At 58.0% G+C, this 23,784-nt stretch overlaps 1 protein-coding gene across 3 annotated transcripts in view; it reads right to left on the minus strand.

Annotated features, from left to right (window-relative positions):
* Nucleotides 1-23,784, minus strand: part of PLCD3 (phospholipase C delta 3) — a 52,874-nt gene that overhangs the window by 16,509 nt on the left and 12,581 nt on the right. For 2 of the 3 annotated variants that reach the window (XM_034755907.1, XM_034755905.1), the window contains exons 2-4: nt 10,840-11,001; nt 6,668-6,896; nt 5,484-5,613 (exon numbers count right to left, since the gene is read on the minus strand). In XM_034755907.1, coding sequence (XP_034611798.1) covers nt 5,484-5,613; nt 6,668-6,896; nt 10,840-11,001 — 521 coding nt within the window. Of the gene's footprint in view, nt 1-5,483; nt 5,614-6,667; nt 6,897-10,839; nt 11,002-20,255; nt 20,371-23,784 lie in introns of those variants that run through there. The other variant, XM_034755906.1, reaches the window with a different exon arrangement.

Consider the following 23,784-nt stretch of genomic DNA (forward strand, 5'->3'; position numbering starts at 1 on the left):
GGGGGGGCTGCAAGGCCCCGCTGAGGGGCACTGCCAGAGCCGGGCAGGGTCTCAGGGCCGGAAGAGCCGGGGGGGCTGCAAGGCCCCGCTGAGGGGCACTGGCAGAGCCGGGCAGGGTCTCAGGGCCGGAGGAGCCGGGGGGCTGCAGTGAAGTGCAGCAGCAGAGCTGTATGAGGATGTTGCCCACGCCCTGCCCACGCCTCTGTAACCAGAGCTACCCGTCTGCCTGTACAAACACCACACAAGGGCCACCTAATCTGGGGAGGGGCACAGCACAGAGCAGCCTGCCAGCCGTGCCCTGTTTAGCTCCTGGGACTGGCATTTCCACAGCAGCTAGGAGTGCCGGAGCTGGGTGGGGGCAGGCGGGGTCTTCGCTGCCTGGCTGTTCAGTTCTGGAGCGAGTTCTGTGCAGCTGCACAGAGGGCCGGGCTGGGGGGTGTATCAATAACCTCACAGGTTGTGGTGGATGAGGCACCTCGCCAGGAACTCCAGCCACCCCAGAAATGCAGGCGAGTCCGCGGCCCAGTCTAACCTGCCTGCTGGCTGTCAGAACTGGCCTGACACCAGGTGCCACATCCTAGGACAGCCTCAGGAGTTTCCTAGGAAGAAGCCTGATCTGATGGTCAGAGCTGGGGAGCCAGGATGCCTGGGTTCTCCTCCTGCCCAGGAGGAGAGAAGCTCCATGCTCAAAGCAGGGGTATTACGATGTCCTACAGCTGCGGGAACTTGGAGGAAGTGACTGACCCAAGGTCATGCAGTGAGTCAGTGGCAGAGCAGGGAACAGTGCCCAGGGCTGTATCTGCACGGAGCCCCTTGCACACCCCGTCCACCAGCCCTGCAAAGTCGGCTCCGTCCGTGCTGGCGCTCGTACCGAGCAGGCGGGTTTACAGCCTGGCACTCGGCGACCTTTGGGCAGGGTGCTCAGCCCTCGCAGCTCTCCTGGCCCTCGCCCACTGGGGCTGGGCTCCAGCTGCTGCGTTTGGAGCCGGGCTCGGATTTCGGGGCACCCAAGTGCATGGGTGGAAGTTCCTCTCTGCTCTAGTGCCTAACCCACCATGCTGTGCCCAGGCAAGCCCTGCGGGGAAGGGGAGCTGCCGCACCTCTCCCACGAGCAGCACTGAAGCCTGGAGGCTGCACAAGTCACCCTGGGGAACCTGCCCCGCTAGTCCGTGCAGAGCGGCCCAGAGCCAGCTGCACCCCCAGCCCAGGCTGCTGCGCTCGGGGCCAGCACCAGGTGAGGCACTAATTTTAGCCGGCCTGCCAGACAGGCTTTGGCATCATGCACACCCCCCTGCAGGCAGCAGCAGCCCGCCCGCCCAGCGGGACAGCAGGCCCCAAACACAGTGTGGGGGTGCAGCAAGGGGACCCAGGAGGGACCCTCTGCAAAGTGGGGACATGATACTGACCCTCCCTTGGTAAATCCCCCGGAGAGCTCCAGATGGAAGGGGCTCTGCAAGTGCAAAGCAAGGGGCCCTGGCCATCGGCCCAAGGACAGACCACCCCAGGGTGCTGCGGCCAGTGGTGGAAATTCCCCGCTCCTGCCGCTTGTTTCCAGCAGGCCCCGCCCCGCTAAAGCAGCTGCTCTCAGCTGATGAACAGGTGGCTCCATGAGAAGCAGGGGGGTGCTGAGCGAGAACATGGAGATGGGGGGGGGGCACGCTCCAGCCCTCTGACCCAGGTCTTAAGACGCTTCTTGCCATTGCCCCCCTGGTGTCCAGGCCCCGCTGTGCTCAGGCTGCCTTCGCCAGCAGGAACGTGGTGGGGCTGGGCTGGGGGCTCAGGGCAGGCTCTGGCCTGGAGGAGAAGGGTGGACGTGTGGCCACGGTGCTGGACGAGGACTCAGGAGACTGGCGCTCAGTTCCTGGCTCTGCCACGGACTCAGTGGCATGACCTTGGCCACGTCACACAGGCCTGAAGTTTCCCCTGAGCTTGGCAGGTTCTGAGCCCTTGTAACTCTGCCGCCCCCCCCCCCCATCAGCCTGGGCCTTTCCCCAGCCGTACAGTGGAGAGGGAGACTCCTCCCCCCCACCTGGTCTACGCTGAACACTGCTTCAGGGACCGACCGGGGGGTTCTCCCGTCAGCGGAGGGACCCGCCTCCCGAGAGGCTCCTCCCAGCAACCTAGCGCCGTCTACCCCAGGGCCTAGCTCAGTTCAACTGCGTCACTGGGGGGGGATTTTTCCAACCAGGCCCCAGACTGTGAGCTCCCCTTTGGAGCAGGGTCTGTCTCTCTCTGGGTCCGTGCAGCACCTGACACAACAAGGCCTGATCTTCAATGCCACAGCACATCTAGGTCCTGGGTTCAAATCTGCATCAGCTCAGTGGTTCCCACGTGCAGGCTGTCTTCTGGCCTCTGGGAGAGACGAGGTTGGTGGGTCCCTAGTGGACAAGTGTGCGGAATATCACAGCTTGGCAAACTCTCAGCAGAGGCCAGGGACTGACTGGGCCATAGAGAGGGGCGTGCCCCCTGCGGAGCACCAGCTGGTCAGGGCGGGGGTGCCGCTAGCCTGTGCCCCCAGTGATGCTGATCTCGAGCACTGCTGGGAATGTTCTTTCTAACGGAGATCAGTGCTGATGAAAGCAAGTGGCTGCTGTGGGTGGGTGCCTGAGAACTGCTGGGGGTGACTCTGGATTCAGACCCCCGACCTTCTCCCAAGCTGCGACAAGCTCCGCAGAGCAAGCTGTGATTCACTTCACAAACAGCATCTCGCTGGCTGTGTGACCAGTGCCCAGCCAGCAGGCCACGAAATTAAGTGACTTCGTCCTGCGAGACTCATCCAGGGTCCGTCTCCACTGCAATGAAACACCGCGACTCAGGCTATGGGGCTGTTTAACTACAGTGTAGACACTTGGGCTTGGGTTGGAGCCCAGGCTCTGGGACCCGACGAGGGGCGACTGTAGGTCATCTGTGGCCACTGCTGACCTCACAGCTCTGATGCCCTGGCCAGATGCCAGACTGGGGAATTCCAAATTCCCCCAATGCTCTGTTGGAGACAGGATTCTCCTTCACTTGCTGTCCTAAACTTGGGCCGTGTATGCAGATTGTTGCCATGTTCCACCCCAGAGGTGGCTGCACTGTGGTGGTCGGACTTAGTTCTCTCCCACATGTATTGCAGGATCAAACCTGGCCCTGGTGCAGCTTGTGAGAGGTAAAAGGAGGGCTCCTGGCCCCGTTTGTCAGTACATGGACTGCGCTGCCACCTCCCCTGGGTAATAAACAGCCAACTGGACTGTAGATCCCAGCCCTGGCCACACACACACACAGCTGCAGGCTGGAGCTTCCCGGCCTGAATCTCAGGAGCGGGTGTCGGGGTGAGTGGTGGCCCCGGCGGCAGGTCTGGGCCTTGAGGCCCCTCCCTCCTCCTTGGCTTTGTTTGCGATTCCAAGGAACAGGCTCCGTTCCTGGACGCTGTCCTGCCCACGCCCCGATCCCTCTCTCTTGACTTCTGGTTGCTCCTGAGCTCCTAATGGGACCCAGCTGTTCCTGGCGCTGCAGCCGTAGGTGGGGCTGGGAATGTAACCGTTGGAACAAGCTGCTCTATTCCATCCAGGCCTGTAGGGCCCACAGGCTGGCTGGGGTGGGGGGAAGCAGGGGAGGGCCCTGGCCCTGCAGCCTGTGATGAAGATGCTCATGGGTGCACCAAGTCTGACCGTTCTCTGCCAGTGGGATCGGAGGCTCTGCCTCACTTGGCTTGGCTGGACTCAGACCTTGCTGTGGTGCTGGGCAAGCGTCCCCGTGTCCGACCCAGAGACCTCGATCCCAGACACTGACACTAGATCAGCAGCGGCCCCTCCCCCAGCCGGGTCAGAACTCTGCAGCCTGGGCCCATGAAGCCCTTGCCACATAGGGTCCTATGGGTGAGAGGCACAGGCTGGTGCCATCGCCTCTGTGATGCCCTCCCCAGGGCCAACCTTACAGGGGGGCACCGTGGTCAAGAGGCACGGAGCGGGGTGGGCCTGGGGTGTGAGGCCATGGAAGGGAATTCAGGGCAATGGCGAGGAGGCAGCAGGACCCAGGGGTGATGGGGGGAGAGGCAGTGGGGACCAGGGAGGACAGATGCGGAGCCCGGGGAGGCAGTGAGGGCCAGGGGTGATGGAGGGATGGGGGTTGGAGGAAGCAGCTGGGGCCAGGGACAGTGGAGGGATGGGTAGGGGGCGGGGCCAGGGCGATGGAGGGATTGGATGAATGGACTAGATTGCGGGCTAGATTGTTGGGCTCAACGGGTAGTGATCAACGGCTCCATGTCTAGTTGGCAGCTGGTATCAAGCGGAGTGCCCCAAGGGTCGGTCCTGGGGCCGGTTTTGTTCAACATTTTCATTAATGATCTGGATGATGGGATGGGTTGCACCCTCAGCAAGTTCGCAGACACTAAGCTGGGGGGAGAGGTAGATATGCTAGAGGGTAGGGATAGGGTCCAGAGGGACCTAGACTAATTGGAGGATTGGGCCAAAAGAAATCTGATGAGGTTCAAAGACAAGTGCAGAGTCCTGCACTTAGGATGGAAGAATCCCATGCACCACTACAGGCTGGGGACCGACTGGCTAAGCAGCAGTTCTGCAGAAAAGGACCTGGGGATTACAGTGGACGAGAAGCTGGATATGAGTCAGCAGTGTGCCCTTGTTGCCAAGAAGGCTAACGGCATTTTGGGCTGTATTAGTAGGAGCATTGCCAGGAGATCAAGGGACGTGATTATTCCCCTCTATTCGACGTTGGTGAGGCCACCTCTGGAGTATCGCGTCCAGTTTTGGGCCCCACACTACAGAAGGGATGTGAACAAATTGGAGAGTCCAGCAGAGGGCACAGAAAATGATTAGGTGGCTGGGGCACATGACTTATGAGGAGAGGCTGAGGGAACTGGGATTGTTTAGTCTCCAGAAGAGAAGAATGAGGGGGGATTTGATAGCAGCCTTCAACTACCTGAAGGGGGGTTCCAAAGAGGATGGATCTAGACTGTTCTCAGTGGTACCAGATGACAGAACAAGGAGTAATGGTCTCAAGTTGCAGTGGGGGAGGTTTAGGTTGGATATTAGGAAAAGCTTTTTCTCTAGGATGGTGGTGAAGCGCTGGAATGGGTTACATAGGGAGGTAGTGGAATTTCCATCCTTAGAGGTTTTTAAGATCAGGCTTGACAAAGCCCTGGCTGGGATGATTTAGTTGGGAATTGGTCCTGCTTTGAGCAGGGGGTTGTACTAGATGACCTCCTGAGGTCCCTTCCAACCCTGATATTCTATGATTCTATGATGGGTGGGGGGCCAGGGCAGGCAGTGGGGGGCCGGGGTGATGGAGGGTGGGTGGGGCCGGGGGAGACGGGGGGGGGCAGGCCAATGGAGGGAGGGTGGGGGGCCAGGATGCCAAATAACAAGTTCGCCAGGGCCCCATTTCCCCTGAGGCCGGCCCTGCCCCTCCCACCGGGGAGACGGCTCCCTGGGGGCACGGTAGCGGGTAGAGCACCAGGGGCACAGCGGCGGGGGGTGGGGTGGTACCTGGAAGAGCTGGTAGGCGTAGATGTCGTTCATGTCGATATTGATCATCTTCAGCATGTCCTTGATCTCCTTGAAGGACATCTTGTTGTCCTTGTTCTTGTCGGCTCGGTGCAGGATGTCATGGATCCAGATGCAGGAGATGTAAGGAAAGAACGGGGGGGGACAGACTCCCGGTGCCCCCTCCCACTCTAGGCCAGGCCTGCCTGGGGCTGTAATGAACTGGGAGATGTGATGAATTCACTCCAGTCTTTGCACGCAGTGGAGCTGAGGTCGGCTCTAAGGGCCTGACCCAAAGACCCTGCAGCCAGTGAAAATGACAAGGGCTTTGAGCAGAGACCTGGCTTCCTGCTGTGCCCCCAGCAGCTGTCCCACTCCCAGCGCCCCCGGGCAGTCCCAGCCCCCGTGCAGCTGCCTGATGGTGGTGCTAGATCATCCAGTCATTTCACACACAGCTGTTGCCCCAGTGGAACCTGTACAAAACCTACAGCCGCTAGGCGGTGGAGGGTTTTCCTGGCTATCGGCAGGAGCCCTCAGGGTTTGCACAAGGGGCCCTGTCCTCACTCCTTTGATGCATGAGGGGCAGAGAGGGGATGTGCCCTACACCAGGGCATGGCACAGCCAGGAACAGATTCCAGCCCCTGCCTCACCCGGCTGCTTCCTGGTGCATCACTAGGGCTTTGAGAGCCCCAGGTGGGCAGGGCGATGTGGGGAGAAAGCATCAGCCTGAGGCTGGGGGACAGGAGGTCTAGTCCCAGCTCTGCCAGGCCGCCTCTCCAGCCCACCTGGCAGATGAATGAGAGTCCCGCTGTGTGCTTGGCCCAGCAAGGTGTGTGGGGCAGGGCTGGAGGGTCACCATGTGCCCTGCCCTGTGTGCTTAGCCCAGCCATGTTTGCACTCCAGGAGGTGTGGCCAGGGCAGGGCTGGGCCCCATTGTAGGGTCAGTTACGGTCTGGGAGCCCAGGCACTCAGGGCCATTGACAGCGGTGTAACCCTGCTGGCCTGGGTCAGGCCTGGTTTGCGTGGGGTACGTGCAAGGAGACAGACCCCGGGCAGCGGACCCTTCTCTTAACAGCAGGCTGGAACCCCAGACCTCAGCCACCCCTCCCCATCATCCATCGCGACTGTGCCCAGCCCCATGCGCGGGGACAGGGGGCGGAGACCCTGCCGGTCAAGGGAAAGGATATTGATCAAGCTTCTCCCGCTGGCTCATGGCTTCCACCTTGGCCATCAGCTTTTTCAGCCCCCGTGCCCACCTCTTCGCCTCCTCCTCACTCCGGGCAGCCAGGTCCAGGTTCTTCCGCCGGCCCTTGAAGACGATGGTGAGGCACCACGTCTCCGGGAAGCAGCGGCCGTGCTTGCGGAGGCCCTCGGACTGGCAGCCCTCCCGCACGGCTTCCATGTGCGTGATGGAGACTGCAGGAGACAAGGCACAGCAATGGGGACGCGGTCAGAGTCCTGTGCTGTGCCCTGGGCCACTCGCGTCTGGGCTTTGGTCTCTCTTCCCCACCTCCCTCTAGCCTGCGAGAGCCGGCCTACGGCCAGCGGGGCCCAGCCACCGACCGGGCCCAAGAGAGCAGCACATTTCAGGCGATCAATGAAATGTGTTGCTAGGGAACCCACCAGCCCCCACTCCGTGACTATGCTCAGAGGGCTGGAAGGGAGGGGAAGGGATCCCCCAACATATGCACCAATGACTAGCCTGCCCTGACATCCCTTGCCCCATTATCTTGGGCTTGTCCCATATGTTCTGCTCCCTCCCTAAACTGCAGCCAAGAATGTCCCTTCCCCCATTCCCCTCCTGCCCAGCAACTCTGCCCTGTTCCCTGGTCCCTAGCCGGGAACTCAAACCAACTCCTGCTTGAGGGTCTGAAATGCTCAGCTACGTCGATGGAGATTTTCCATCTCTGCCAGCTTAGGCCTCCTGGGCCCAAACCAACAACCCCCATCCAGCCCTGCAGGCCCGGGGGAAAGCTTGGCTCCACCATTTTCATTACTCCCACTGGGCCTGGCCACTGGGGTCTCACCTGGCCTGGGGGACTTGTTCCTGTAGGGCTGCCAGCACCAAGCGCGGGAGAGTCCAGAGAGCCAGCACACTCCTGACCCTGATCTGTGTCTCCAGCTCGTCCTTCAGGGCAGCTCTGCCTGCCTCTGGAGCCAGGGGAAATCTGAACTGCAGCCTGGCACTGCCCAAAGGGGGCCAGGAAGGCTGGTAAAACCAGAGCCAGGATTGCAGCAGAGCTCAGGTTTCCAAGGGTCCAGCCCCCATCCCAGGGGCAGACGGTCAAAGCAGCGCAGCTCCCAGCATGCCGAGCCCTTGGAAAGGGCAACCCTGGGCCAACGTGGGCTTCCGCAGCACGCCCCAGCAGGTCAGCTCCGAGATCTGGGGAAACTCACCCGCAGCAGCACCAGCCAGCTCGGCCAGTCTTGCCCCTGATCTGCAGCATCTGCAGCGGCGTGTTCCCCTGCCCTCTCAGGGCACTTGGGAACTGGAGCTGGGACGCAGCCCTGCTGGCTGGCCCTGAGCTAGCGCTACACGGTGGCGCTGAGGTGGCGTGAGCGGCAGGAGGCGTTAGCCATCCCGAGTACATCCCTAGGGCCTTGTACAGGCTCGGACCAGGCACTAGCCCCTCCTGCCGCTTATATCACCCCGCTGCACAGCGTGGTCAGCGTGCTGGCTCACTCGGACCTAGCACCGCTGTCTCCTGGCGTGGGGACTCCCCCCACGCTCCAGGGCAGACCCACCTTTACCTACGCAGCAAACTCAGAGCCACAGGCAGTGCGTTCCCAAGGGCTTGGGGCCATGACCAGGGCTCTCAGGAGAGCTGGGCGCATGCTGGGAGTGGAGCTCTTTGGAGAACATGGCCCCAGCCCTCATTGCTCTGCCAGGGCCTGTGTTCAGTACATTCCAGGAGCAGGGGCCTTAAGAGCCATCCGCCAGGCTGCCCTTCTCCAGAGACAGCTGAGACCAAGGACGTAACCCTATCTGCTGGGATGCCATCTTATGGGGATCTTGCAAACTCTCCTCCTCCCACCTGCTCTCGGCGGACTCTCTAGAGATTATGCTGTGAGGTGCTGAGCGCCCTCCGCTCCCCAGGACTTTGCAGGATCAGGCAGCCAGATTTTCACAAGCCCTTGGCCCGCTGGGTGCTGAGCTCTTGTGAAGTTTTGGCCCGGCTAGTGGGTGCTGACACACGACAATCTGACCTCAGGAGCTCAGTCAGCAGGTGGATGCTGGTCAGGAGTGTCTGACTTCACCCAGTGCTCATGTGCAGAGATGGGAGGAGCAGCTGCAGGCGGAGTGTGATGGGCAGCTGAGCCAGGGTCTGGATCCTATTCCTGGCTCTCGTTAGCATTTTATTTAATCAGTAATGGATCTGGCCTATTGGCTGTGTTTGTTCTGGGTGTTTTAATACCAGAAGGGCGTAGGTAACATCGGGGGAATTCCGCAAAACAAAGATCTGAGGAGCTCGAGAGACACTTAACAGACCCAAGTCAGCCTGCAAACACGTCTCTGGCCATTTCACTTTGTGCACCTGGGACAGGCCCACGGGACCCCTGGGGCCAGTGCTGTGAGTGAAGCACCCACAGTCATGCTGCAGGACTGGGCCCCCCGCATGACCAAGCAAGGATGGAAAGACGTGTCAGAGCCACCTGCATGTATGTGAAGGGTATGGGGACAGAGGGGTTATTTAGAGTGGCCCTGGGAATAACAGACCTGTGGCCATCACCTGCTGCAAGTGAGCAGAGGAGATTGAATCCACCTCCAGAGAAAGCAGCTTCTAGCAGTGAGATCGCAGGCTGGGGAAGGGAGGGAGCCCAGTTGTTTTGACGCTGAGCTAGAAGGTCAGGTTTGCAAGGACTCAGCACCCAATACGACCCCCGCGCACTGAGTTCTTTGGAAAATGGAGCCCCAGGTGAAGAAAACAGCATGGGAAGTTCTGCAGGGACGGGCCTGGCCTGGCCCTGGGAGCAGGGAACTGGCTAAGCGGCAGTTCTGCAGAAAAGGACCTGGGGATTACAGTGGACGAGAAGCTGGATATGAGTCAGTAGTGTGCCCTTGTTGCCAAGAAGGCCAACGGCATATTGGGCTGTATTAGTAGGAGCATTGCCAGCAGCTCGAGGGAAGTGATTATTCCCCTCTACTCGGCACTGGTAAGGCCACATCTGGAGTATTGCGTCCAGTTTTGTCCCCCCAGAGAAAGGATGTAGACAATTGGAGAGAGTCCAGTGGAGGGCAATGAAAATGATTAGGGGGCTGGGGCACATGACTTACAAGGACAGGCTGAGGGAACTGGGATTGTTTAGTCTGCAGAAGAGAAGAGTGAGGGGGGATTTGATAGCAGCCTTCAACTACCTGAAGGGGGGTTCCAAAGAGATTGGAGATCGGCTGTTCTTGGTGGCAAACGACAGAACAAGGAGTAATGGCCTCAAGTTGCAGTGGGGGAGGTCTAGGTTGGATATTGGGAAACACTATTTCACTAGGAGGGTGGTGAAGCACTGGAATGCGTTACCTAGGGAGGTGGTGGAATCTCCTTCCTTAGAGGTTTTTAAGGTCAGGCTTGACAAAACCCTGGCTGGGATGATTTAGTTGGTGTTGGGCCTGCTTTGAGCAGGAGGTTGGACTAGATGACCTCCTGAGGTCTCCTCCAACCCTAATCTTCTATGACATGGGTATATTTTAATCTCTAATTTATGTCGTTCTAATCCCAGACCAGACAGAGCCCATGTGAGCGTAGGATTTGCTGTCTCCAACGGCGATACTGACAGCAGTTGCTGTAGTGAAGCATCAGAGCAGTGTCTAGGGTCACCATGTCCAGGATCGAGGACGGGGTGTCTCTGTTCACCCAGAAATCAAACCCAATGCTGTCAATGGGGGAGCAGGAGGGGTTTCTGAGCAGAGCGATGGGACTTTGTGGCTGGGAGGTAAAGGATGAAAATGCACCTTGGCAAACCTGTTAACTGTATCTGCTGTCCTGCCCGGGCACAGAAACAGGAGCATGGAGCCGAGAACCTGCTCGGCTCATGCAGCTGGATTTTACAGGGTTGCTTGGGCCAGCTGAGTTCTGTGCTTGGGTGGGTGAATCTAGATTCCAGGTTCTGTGCTGGGGTTCTAGGCTGTGTTGGCTGGAGTTTATGTTCTAGTTTCTGGCCTCGTGTTCTAGGTTATGTGCTCTACATTATGTATTGGGCAGAGCGTTGTGTTGTAGAATTTGCATTGGTTGGGGGTTGGGTTCTAGGTCAGTGGGTGGGAGGGGTTCTTGGTTCTGTGTTGGACGTGGGTTGGGTTCTAGGTTCTGAACTGGGATCTGGGTTTCTTGTTTCCAGGAGCATTTGAGTCTCGGCCACTGGGACTTACAGATCTGCTTGGAGCGAGCCCGTTTAAAGCAGCGCTCAGACAAGATGGTCAAGCCGTCCTCCTGCAAGCGGTAGAACCGCTCCTTCTTCCGTCTGCGTGACTTGATCTTCCAGAGAAAGGAGCCCTTCAGCATCACCTTGATGTCCTCATCATCTGTCAGGCCTGCAAGGAGCAAAGGGGAAGAACCCATCAAGCCCCCCAAAGCCACCACTTCTGCAGTAAGTCTAGTAACTCGGCTGCCAGTGCCACGTCACTCTGCCCGCCCAGTGCCTGAGGTTTGCCAGCTGACCCGGGCCCTGTGAGAAAGGAGTGTGAGGGGCATCTGTCCGCTGCACAGTCAGCGTTCTGTCCTGCCTTGCAGGGAACCTCTGACCCAAACCAATGAACACAACAAACACCAGCTGAAAGGCATGGGCAGCATCCACTCTAGAACGTGGGGCCTCCCGTTCCATCCAACCCAGGTGCCTACAGCTTGAGTTCCTGGAAATTCTCCTCTCACTGCAGTAGAGGTCGTACACCCACAGCTGCACTCGCTCGTGCGCGCACACACACACACACACACACACACACACACACACACAGAGCCTAGAAGGTCTCACAATGGTTTCTGGCAGGGTTTGCTACCGAGATAGCAACCCTTGGTGTGTCTCCCTGACCCGCTGAGCGTGCGGGCACCAGCCCAGAAAGCTCCACGTGTTGCTCCCTGTAAGGGTCCTGGTAACATTCTTGCAGGAGAAACATGAATCGGAGGCTGGGCCGTGGCAGGCAAGTCAAGAAGTGGCTGTAACAGCTCTTTGCCCTTCGATAGCGCCTTTCAGACCAGGGCCTCGCTGCACTTCATAAACAGTAAGGATTTTAGTCTCACACCACCCCTGTGAGGTAGGTCCCCATGTTATCCATGGGGAAACTGAGGCCCAGGGGGGTGGTGACTTACCCAAGGCAGCCAGCAGGTCAGTGGCAGAGCCAGAAACAGAACCCAGGCATCCTGACTTCCAGCCCCCATTGCTACAACTACTAGACCCTGCTCCCCTCCCAGAACCAAGGATGGAGCCTGGGAGTCCAGATCCCCAGTCTTTCGGCTCTAACCCTCACTCCCTTCCCAGAGCTGGAAATGGAACCCAGGTGTCCTGATTCCTAGGACCCTGCTCTAACCTTAGACCACACTCCCTCCCTTAAATACCTTGGGCCAAATTCACTGACGACTGAGGCCTTGTGAACATGAGCGTGTTGCAGCAGAAGCGGGGCCTCAGGTGTGGATTGAAACCAGTGCAGAGCTCAGGGTGCACACTCACTTCAGTATGAAAGAGCCTCTTCCGGTGCAGCGGGAGTCAGCTGGGAAGAGGTTTAAGTTAAACCGACACAAGCGTCTCTTAAACTGAAATAAGCGGGTCCACACACAGGTGAGTTGCCCAGGAGCTATCTGCTAGACTGAAGGACTTGCCTGGCCTCCATCACCACAGGGTCTGAGCCCCTCAGAGCTTTAAGGTATTTATCCTCACACACCCCAGTGAGGTCAGGCAGTGCTAGGACCCCCATTGTACAGGTGGGGAAGGGAGACACAGAGAGGTTAAGGAACTTGCCCAAGGTTACGCAGTCAGTCTGTGGCAGAGCTGGGAATTGAGTCCCCGGCTAATGGCCTAGCCACAGGGCCATCCTTCCTCTCACCTAAGCTGCTGCAACTTTCCCATGCAGCCAATGCCGAAGGGACTGCATCGCAACTGAAATCAGTGGAATTTCACCACTTACACCTGTGGCCAGGTCCACTCCCTTTCTCTACAGGGGTCTCAAACGTCTTTGCACCACAACCCCCTTCTGACCACAGTAATTGCTACACAACCCCAGGACGGGGGAACCAAAGCCTGAGCCCTGCCACCACAGGCAGGGGGGCCAGGGCCAAAGCCAGAGTCCCAAAGGGGTGGGGGGGGGGGGCAAAGCTGAATCCCAAGGGCTTCATCCCCAGGCCTGTAACTTGAGTCCCGTCCCCCCACTCAGGACTGAAGCCCTTGAGCTTTGGCCCCGGGCAGTGGAGCTCAGGCTTCAGCCCTAGGCCTCAACAAGGCTAGTGCCAGCCCTTGGCAACCCCATTAAAACAGAGTCAGGACCCCCAGTTTGAGAACCGCCGCTCTACAATATCTTTGCCTGCAAAGGTTAGTCCAGGCATGTTCCTCCCCCGCCCGCTCCTTACAGGAGTATTTCAGTTCCCCACTGGCTCTGGAGAGAAGGGGGCCGGGGTGGATCCTCTGCTGGGCCGTGGGGCAGGCGTGATTCCCTCAGCGCTGGCTTGCAAGCAGCCCTGCTCCGCTCTGCAGCACGGGCTCATTCTTTGCAGGGTCCCCAGGGAGCCCACCCAGGAATCACACAGAGCTCTGGGGGACGTTACAAGCACCCTCCCCTGCAATTCCCAGCAGACAACAGGATCCTTCATCTGGCTTTTATGGCAAAGGGCCTTGTGAGGGTGATCTTGGGCCCCACCCGCACTGGGTTGGTGACCAGCCATTGGTGGAGCCGATGAGTGGCAGGGAACTTCGCAGCCTGCCCTTCCATAAAAGGCTGGTTGTTCTGCACCACTGGCCTGCGGCCGGGGAGCGCTGGTCATCCTGTCGGGATCCAGGAAGTGGGCGGGCAGGGATGCCAACTGTCTAATCACACAAACCCAAACACCCTTGCCCTGCCTCCTGCCCCACCCCTTCCCTGAGGCCCCGCCTCACTCACTCCATCCCCCCCCTCACTTTCAGTGGGCTGGGGCAGGGTGTTGGGGTGCGGGCTCCGGGCTGGGGCAGGGGATTGGGGTCTGGGAAGGGGTGAGGGTGCTGGCTCTGGGAGGGAGTTAGGGTGCAGGAGGGGGCTCAGGACTAGGGCAGGGGATTGGGGTGTGGAAGGGGGTTTGGGTTGCTGGCTCCAGGAGGGGGCTCAGGACTGGGGCAGGGGGTTGGGGTGTGTGGGGGGGTGAGGAGTGCAGGCTCCAGCGTGGCGGCACTTACCTGGTGAGGGGCCAGGGGGCTCTGCGCGCTGGCCCTGCCCGCAGGCACTGCCCCTGCAGCTCCCATTGGCCGCAACTACCCCCCCTCCAGGGGCCACAGGGATGTGCCAGCCGCTTCCCAGAGCGGCACAGGGCCAAGGCAGGCAGGGATCCTGCCTTAGCCCTGCTGTGCCACCGGACTTTTAGCGCCTAAAATCTCCCGGACTGGCTTCAGTAGCCTCTGGGAGATAGAGCCCGATTCTGGGAGACTCTTGGCGAAACCAAGAGGGTTGGCAACCCTAGTGGTGGGTATCATAGGCTGAGGGAGGCTGTGCCTGGCATGGCCTGGCCCATGCTCTGCCCCCAGGCCCCTCCTGGCATTCTGCCTTGGTCCAGGCGGGCAGGGCTGTGGCTGTCTGGCCTTCTGTGGGGACTCAGGGTGGGTGATGCTCGGGCCGCACTGCCCACCCGGCCCTGTGGCCACACCACCTGGCACACCGGAGCCGTGGTGAGGGTGCTCTGGGCTCCTGTGGGGGAGGGGTGGTAGAACAGGAGGGGGAGGGGCAGGGTCTTGGGAAGAAGGGGAGGGGCCAAGGGTTAGCCTCCCCCCAACGGCCAGTTCACCGGCCACCCATGGCACTGGCTGGATTCCAGCCCCCACAACTTTGACATGGGCCCAGCTCGGCTTCAGCCCGAGGGGGGAACCTTTCTATACGGAACCAGCCAAGAGCAGCATCACCAGAGTGGATCCCAGTGGCCAGCACCAGATGCTTCAGAGGAAGGTGCAAGAGCCACATAGTAGCAGCTGTCGGATAATCTGCCCCCCCCACCCCCGTAGGTCTCATCCTGGTCTCTAATAGAGACTGGCTTAAGCTCTGAGGCAGGAGGGTTAATATCCCTGCTAGCACGAATTAGGATAACTCGGGATTTTCTGATATCCACGGAAATGTCCAACCCTTTTTTGAATCTCGCAAGGTTCCTGGCGTCAGGGGTTTCGGTGGCAGTGAGTTCCACGGGCTAATGAACTGTGGTGTGGAAGTGTGTCCCTCGGTCAGCGTTAAGAATTGGATTGTGTCCGAACCCGTCTCCAACAGAGCTTTGTGCCCTGCCAGGCAGCCCAGGAGTGCAGGGAGGCCGTAGTTAAGCCAAGCACGGGCATTGGCCAGGATGCTCTGGGTTGTGACGTTATGTAAAGGCCTCTGAAGAATGACCAAAGGGGCCAATTCAACTAATCCAAACAACTATCCAATGGGAGGAGGGTGGATTGATTTCGGACCCCAGCTGGCGATCAGCATGGAGCATGCCACACTGCATTGCTGGGGGAGATTATCCGAGATCACGGTGTGCCAAGTGCAGCCTGAGAGGCCGTCTGGGCGGGCGCTCGCGGGAAGAGCTTGGGAGGGGGAGGGGAACGCTGTACATTTGTTTTGGCCCTGTGTGTGGGCAGATGTCAGGCCACAGCCACACCCTGAGAGAGTTTGTCTCCTGCGCAGCCTACAGCCCACATCCCGCTCTTAGACCTTCCCAGGTCTCCGGGAGGAAGTTCCCAATGTGCATTGCACCGTGTGAGGAAAACACCCAGAGTCCTCTGTCTTCAGCTCCAGCAGCCCAGATTCTCCCGGCTTCAAATACACCTGTGCAGGGCGGGAGCGATGACCGGCCCCACTGGGCCCGACTGTTCAGGGATTCCTAGATGTAACACCACAAGGGAGCATTGCAATCTTCCCGCCTGAGCTCCTGCCTGCCCCAGGCGTTCCTGCCCCCAGCCCAGAACTTCTGGGGGAGCGGATGCACATCATTTAGAAAGAGACGCCCCATCTTGACTGCAAGTGGCTGAGATCCCACCACATCCCAAGGCTGAAAGGGCTGAGTCAAGAAAAATGCTGCTGCATGGACCTTGCTGCACCGTGCCAGACTCGGACAGTTCCCAGGACACAGGTCACTGGGCAACACAGGTGGGGCGTTGGCTGCATGACCCAGGGGCCAGTGCTCCAACCTGGCCGTCAGGAGACGCGGGTTCCACTCTCGGCTCTGGCAATGGCTTGGCTGATCACCTAGGCCACGTGTCCTGTCGGACACCGTAAAGCCCCCCCAGATGGGCTCCCAAAAATGGAGACACTTGAAAGCAGAGACCTTTGAAAATTACAGCCTTAACCACTTCTGTTCCCCACCCCCCTTCCTACGTGCTGGGCGCTCTCTGGACACAAAGAGCCCAGGGTAAGAGCTCATGCCGCACCCCTTGGTCTCCTTGGCATCATGCAGTTTACAATCACGGTGCCATTCAACTCAAACCCGTCTTGTGCAAATATAAATTTTGCAAGCAAAGCACGGCGTGAACTGACAGCTGTAAATACAATGCGGGCTGGGCTTCGTCTGTAACTATCCTGCCTGACGACCAATCCACTCCCTGGAGAGCAGCCACTACTCAACTACAGCCAACAAACCATCAGCCTCCCGCAAACCACAGCGAGGGATGCGCACTTCTGAGCACTTTGCCTTGAACCTTTCCCTCTCCTTGACAGTCCAATGCCAACCTGCAATCTGCCTGGGAGGGGTCTCCATAAAAGGGTCACATGTTCTCAGCACTATCTCAGGGAAGGTTCAAATGGGAGCTAATAACATAGAACTACGGAAGCAACATGGTACGTTAGCAGGCTGGGGGAGTGGGGCTAGGACGCCTGGGTTCTATTCCTGTGTCTGTCACCGAGGGCGCTCGGGCACGTCTCCCAGGGCTCAGCACCCACAGTTGAGGGCCAGATTTTCACCCAGCGCTTTTCAGTTACCCCCAGGACATCCATGCTATGGGCAGATGACCATGGCTTCCCTAGGGGGCGGCAAGGCTGTTTGAGAAGCACTTGGACACCCACTGCTGCAGGATGCCAGTGACGTTCAACACGCTGTCACTGTGGAGCACATCATTGCTATGAACTTGCAGAACATCCTCCATTCCAATACAAGGCCTAGGTCCTGCCCAGTGGAAAAGGCAGGGCCTTAGCCTCTGTGCGATACTGACATTGAGGCCAAAGACTCCGAGGTGAGTGTATCTGATGCGCCAGGCTGCTCTTGTCTACCACGCACACAGCAGGCGAGACAACCGCTGGCTCTGAGTGGATTTTCCAAAGGAGGGTGTTGTACAGTAAATGACACGAAATCACAACAAGTAAATCAAATTACAGGCTGTGTCAAAGCCCCCCAGAGCAGCAGGGGATGCAAAATCATCCAGCTATAATCTGATCTGAAACTCATCACCAGGCAATGGCCTGTTTTAGGACCTAAACTCAGCCAGGGATTTATTCTGACCTACTAAATGTTCCAGGCACCCAGGCATGGAGCTAGAGAGGGGCTAGTTTTCAGCCCCACATTTCATTCTCGGATACATTTTTAAAGGGTTAAAAGATTTTATTTGGGGGGAGGGAGAGTTTTGTCTGGGATCGGCAAAGTATCCAAGTTGGGCAGAGAATTTCACTGGAATTTGGGCACCAAACTCCCTCAGGCTCCTATGAGATTCCCAGTCTTAAACCTTCCCCGTGGAATGCGACCCAGCTCTCTGCCAGCAGGGGAAGAAGGAAGTGATTCTGACTAGAAACACTGCCAGCCTGGCCAGCCTAGTTTCCCTGTCTATGCTGGGTGAAAGGCAAGACATGAACAAGCCACATTCATGGTGAGAAGTAAGCCAGGTTCTGCAGTTCCTCCCAGCTGCGGTCGCCTGGGGCTGCAAGCAGCACTGGGCCAGGAAGTGCTTTGGAACAGATGATTTTTCTTTGGCCTGTGGGTTTGATTCTCTTTTGACGCAGGCCTAGAGGGGGAGTCGCCGCACTGAGCCAATGGAGTTACCCGGGGGTAAAACGGGGGGAAGGGAGAGGAGTACCAGGCCCAGTGTCTCAAACGACGTGGAAATTCAAGGGCCATGGAAAATCCATCCACTGGCGTGTCAGGGAAATAGCCAGAAATGGGGTGTAAACTCGCTTTCCATCGCCTCTTGTACGTGATTTCTCCCTCATGGAATGGAAACATGAAGAAATCTCCCCTCGGGCCCAGATTACAGAGGCACTTTTCCCGTGCCAAGGTTCCGAAGCCTTTTGCTGAACGAGTGCACTGCTCAGAAAGGCCCAGGCACACGGCTACCCCCAGCCCCGCCCCCGGGACTCCCTGCCTCGCCCAGCGCACGCCGCAAGGCCCACGCTGCTGGACACCAGAATGAAAGCAAGAGTGAGACTGACTCACTCTGACCCTGCTCCCACTCCAGTGGAAACACTTCCATTCACTCGAAGGGCTCAGGCTCCCAGTGGGGAAAGGTCAGAGTCCAGATTACCAGCCTCGGCAAATGCTTGGGCTGACTGACGGCAGGAACAGAGAAGAAACAGGGAAGACGCAGCGCAAACACCTTCTGTTCCTGACCCCGTAGAGTCCTGCTTCAAGCAGCCCACTGGACACATCCACTGGACGCAGCTTGAAGACCCCCGGTGCCGTCCAGTGGTGGCAGAACGGAGGTCAGGAGCGTAAGGGCCTGATCCAGCTCCCCTGGAAGCCAGGGGAAAGTCTCCTGTTGATTTCAGTGGAAACTGGGTCAGGCTCTGTGAGCTCCACCACATGCCCCACACCCCTGTCTTCTATCCTTGGTCTCTTACAGTGGCTTTGGGGGGCAGTCCCTGCTCCCCTCCCAGCCCACGAAAACCCCTCCGCTCTCTATTTCCAGAGCAGGGAAAGCACCTTTTGGAGTTTACTCCGTGATCGCAGTTCCTAGATTCAGCCCTGGAGGTTTGAGCTCTCTTTGCCTCTGGCTGACTAGAGCGCTGAGTCTGCCTTCCGTCCCCGGCCAGTATTGTGTGTTCCACCTTGATTCGCATCTGGCCAACAGCGCGGCCCCAGCTCCTGTTTGTGTCTCTCCCGTGTTACCTTCAGGCCCTCCTCCTCGGTTGCACTTTGCAGAGCCGTGCACTGAAGCAGCCTGCCCAGGGCTCCACCCTGTGCTTTCAGAGCACGCTAAGGAGCTTGACAAGGTTTTAAACCATTGCAAGAATCAGGTTGGAAACTCACCGGCCAGGCGTAATTCCCAGCTTTGCTTCCCAGCCAGGCCCAGCCTGACCCCCATACTCGGCACGGAGATAGCTCTGTCACAGGGACTCCAAAGCACTTTACAAACACAAGTTAACTGGGAGGCAGGTCATTATTATCCCCAGTTCCTAGATGGGGAAATTGAGGCAAAGAGTGGTGCAGTGACTTGCACAAGGTCTCGCAGAGAGGCAGGAGCAGAGCCAGGAATAGAACCCAGGCGTCCTGAGCGATATTCAGGCTTGTGCTTCACTACGTCGCTCTCTCCCCTTCGCTGCAAATGCGGAAAGCTCCAGACCTCATGGACACTTATGAAAGAACTTTCATGCCAGCTCCTTCCCCCGCGAGTGGGCGTGGCTTGTGGCGCTAGCACAGACAGGGGCTGCCGCATTCCGCACTAATGTGCAATCCCGGGTCTAGAACTGCCAGAGGCTGCAAACGCCATCCCAGCCATGCCCACAGGGCCCAGGCAGCACCACAGCCCCTTGCACCCAGTGACACAGGGCAGATCACTTTACTCTTTTGGCCCCCCTTCGCCCATCTGCAAAACAGGAACAATCTCCAGCTCCCGGCCACGCCTGAGCCTTCACTCCTGTGTGACTCGCCTGTCTGCAGTGCCTGAAACCCTCCGTGGAAAGGGGCTAGCCAAGGGCAAGGCCTACAGTCTTTGAAGGGTTAATTTAGGAGGCCAGCTCCCGCCCAGCACTCAGACACTCCAGTGCTGTGAGAGCCCCCATGGCTATCCTGTCCCTGCCTCTGGCACCAGGCCATCCCCCCCCCCGTGCTCCTCCCGCACTGGGCAGTTGGCGCTCACGCACAGAGCGGGCTCTGTGCTGCCTGTGCTGCCTGGCAAACCAAGAGCAGCAGGGTTTGGCCACTGGCTCTCCCAGGGCACTGCCCCAGAGGGGGCAGGGAGGCCGGTCCATGCGGCTAGGCCTGCTGCAGGGGACTGGCCAGGTTTGTGCCTCTGGACACATGGGCTCTGAGCTCCCTGCTTTCGCTGTCTTCTCCTCCCCTGACATCGTCACTCTCACTGGCTAAAAACACTCAGCACCTCCTGTCTAAACACTGGCCCGTGTTGATCCTGCACATTCCTCCGGCTCCCTCCTGCCTTCCCAGCCTTCAGCTCTGCTCTCCCCGGCCCCGCCAGCAGCCCGTTTGCTCTCTGCCTTCAAGGGGATGTTACTGGGCCAGCGTGGGGGGGGGGGGGGAGCTTACGTAAGGGCCCCCCTCTGATCCAGATTGTTCCTGGCAGCTCTGGCTCAGCCCTGCTCAGTATTCTCAAGGGCAGTTTTATCCCCTTGGGAACAGATGCAAAAAAATTCAGTGAGGGAGAAATAGCAACACGGCCAGGGCCCTCCCGCGCCCAGTGAAGGATGGCAACATTTACTGCAAGTGCCTGCACCTGATTCCAGCCCAGAGCTTCCTGCCTCCAGCCTGTGCAATGGAAAAGGCTCCACATCCCTCTGTGGCTGCCGCCGCTGCTGCTCCCCCACTTGCACCATGCGGGGGGATCCACTGCCCCATCCCCAAGCCCTGCTCTCCTTCCTCTGCAATAAATCTCAGCATTTCCCTGGGCGGGGCAGGGCTTAGATACAGAGCATTTTGGAGGAGTTTAGTGATGGGTCCAGCAGGCCACAGGGATTGGAAGCCAGCCCATTTCTCCAGCCGCTCTGGCTCCAGGCTCCCCAGGATTCAGGTGGTGACAGAAGTGGAGCTGCTGTTCTGAACACTGCCAGACCTGCTGTGTGAGAATACTGCTGTGTCCCAGCTCGCTATAAACGGCTCCCCAGATAAGGGCATCTGGGTATACTCTGAAACACAATGGAGCAGCTGTTAGCTTCAGGGTGACCCTGTATCTTGTCTCTGCAACCTTGTTTTGCAATGCTGAGTCTGCAAATGCCCTGCAAACCTGGGGACACTTGAGACAGGAGGACTGAGTAGGGTGACCAGATGTCCCAATTTTATAGGGACAGGCCCGATTTTTAGGTCTTTTTCTTATATAGGCTCCTATTACCCCCCAGCCCCGTCCCGATTTTTCCCACTTGCTGTCTGGTCACCCTAGGACAGAGAGAGACAGGGTCTGTGGAGGAGTCTAAAGGAACTGGCCTTCCCAGAACCAGCCAATAGTAAGTGAAGGGGAAGCAAGCAGGCGCACAGCCTGGGTTAGTGTTTTTAAGGCGTTTTCTCTGAAATAAGAGATACTTTGCTATGAGCAGGCTGCTTGGTTGCTGATTCCCACCCTCACTCCCCTGGAGGAAACGGAGCTGCAGGGTCGGACCCGCTGAGGTGATCACACACAGGGGCTGCGGCCAGCACCTGGCCTGAGAGCAGGAGGAACACGGGATCCGTCCCAGACAGAGGCGATGGCCAGGGACCTGAGACCCAGAGGGGCGCACTGGAGAGCCCCACAGGGGCCAGCGATGCGGGCCGCCTGCTAACAGGTGTTTTGCAGCCGGGGAGCTTGGCAGCGCTGTAACGGTGCAGCGTGCCAGGTACAGACGCACCCTGCGTAACAGGCCTGGCACGGTGCTGGTGGAGCTGCGTGGGAGCATCAAACCCTAGGACAGAGAGAGACAGACTCGCCGGCTTCAGACAGCAAGGGCCAGGGCAGCAAAACACTGAGCACCCCAGACACACGGAGGCGCCGACAGGGGGTTTAAAGGCGAGTTCGGTGACTAACTTTTGCAACCCCCACCAGGCAGTTCCTCGCCCCTGTGTAACCCTGGCTCTTAACGTGGAGCACAGGCTGTGCCCAAGCCCTTCTAGCCAATCAGAAAGCAACTGACAAGGACTCCCCTTAGCAGCCCAGTGTGTGACCGTTAACCCTTTCACTCCTGGACTGCATCTGAAGAAGTGAGGTTCTTACCCACGAAAGCTTATGCTCCCAGTACTTCTGTTAGTCTCAAAGGTGCCACAGGACCCTCTGTTGCTTTTTACAGATTCAGACTAACACGGCTACCCCTCTGATACTTGACTCCTGGACTGAACTGTAATACTGTGCAAAGCAAGTATCTAACACCAGCCCAGTGAAGAGGTTGTGGGTAGACTATGGGACTGGGAGCTAGCACTCCTGAGTGTTAATTCAGACTGCCATCAGCTTTCCTTGGGCAAATCATTTCTCTGCTCTGTGCCTCAGTTTCCCCATAGCACTCTGTACTCAAAGCAGCACCCTGGAACCCCCATAGTCACCCGGTCATATAATTACGATATATTTCATACACAGCATGCCCTGTAAGCTATCCTAGGAAAGGTCATGATCTGTTGAAACCCATCCTTGGTGCGTATGAAGTTATGAGATTGTGCCGTATGGTTGTTACAGAAATCTGTGGTACTTTGACAGTCCTCCACTGTCAGTTCCCCAGTGACAACAAAGGAGGGTGTGAAATGACCATTAATCAGCAGGGGAGTTGTAAACAAGGGATTTAAGATACTGTAAAAAAGCTGCACAAGCATCACACCAGAGAGGAATTGCTCAACTCTGTGACTCCTTTTAACATCATCCCTCCCTGTTTTACACCACACGCAGACTCAGAGTCACCCACTAGCTCACACACAGGCCAGGTTCCCCTCCGGGTTCTCCCAGACTCGTCCCTTTTTTGAGGGAGCTGTCCCAGGAAACCCAGAAGGGTGCTCCGTGCGTGCTGCCACCTGTCCAGTCTAGATCATCCCAGAGGTCCTGGGTTTTGTACCTCAGAGGTGGCAGCCCATTCCCCTTGGCCTGGCACCTTGTAGGCGAGGTGCTGCCCTGGCAGGGCCAAGCAGAGAATTCTCAGCTAGCGATTCCTTACTCAAAGGCCTCGCACAGCCACAAAACAATCCAGCAACCAGCCTGCTGGCCTGCAAGTTGGGACACCTGGGCTCCATTCCCAGCCTTGCCACTGACCTGCCGTGTGACCTCTGTCATGACACTTCGCCCTCTCCCCCACTCTATCTGTGTTGTCAGTGGAGTAGGGCCCATCTTTCTGGATGTGCATGGGTGCTGCCTGGCGAGGCCATGCTGGGCGTTACTGCAGTAACAATACGGTGTCAGGCCAGAGTGGCTCAGGCAGGGCGGCAGGTGGCTTCTGATCTCACATCACAACCCAAGCCATAAACTCACTCCTCGTTTTCAAGCTCTCTGCCACGAGGAGCTGCCCAGGAAAAAGATCCCAAATGGAATTGTCCACAACCAGCCCATCGGGTCAGTCTTTCCTTCTCTTCCCTGGGCCCGGGCCTCGTGTGAGTTGGAGGCATCGCTGGGAGCCTCTGAGTAATGCAGGAAATGGAGGTGAGTCACTGGGCCTGCTGTCCAAACTGTTTCTCTTGCTGAGAATGGCAGTTTAGATTAGGCAGAAAAATTGTGTTGGCTGGTCTGTCCCTTTCCATAAATTGTTCTATATTCCAGGTGGGGAAGGGGAACGAAGCCAGGCAGATGGGAGCAGAGAAACCTCTGCAGAGGTTACGTGAGGTCACAGGGCATCGGAAGGTAACACCAGGGTTAAGACTGTGAAATGCACAAAGCCAGTTCAGGTCTTTGCTCGGGACCCTGGGGCCTTGGTCACAGTGGGCCCCTCTAGACACACAACTCTCCTGCTTGCTGGCAGGCGCAGCGCAAGCACACCCTGGGCTCAGCCGCACGAAGACTTTTCCAGCTGTTCTCCAAAAACGAAGTCGATTATTGACCCTTCATTCTTGCGTTTTCTGTTTTCTGTGAAACTAGATTCCTGCGACATTTTAAAGGGACACTCAGTGTAAGGACACCACAGTCACTTTCTTTGCCTCTGTTCCTAACATCAGAGATTAATCTTTTTTTAAAAGATCTAGTTAACTTTCTGCTGGTTTAGACGTGCGTTTGCCCCTCCCCTGCCGCCTTGCACTCCCCTGATCTGAGACAATGGAAATCCACAACGTCAATTTCCATTTTGTTTATGGTCCGTTACCGCTTTTCATGT

This window comes from Trachemys scripta, chromosome 23 (assembly GCF_013100865.1).
Source record: "Trachemys scripta elegans isolate TJP31775 chromosome 23, CAS_Tse_1.0, whole genome shotgun sequence".
NCBI classification, from domain to species: Eukaryota; Metazoa; Chordata; order Testudines; family Emydidae; genus Trachemys; species Trachemys scripta.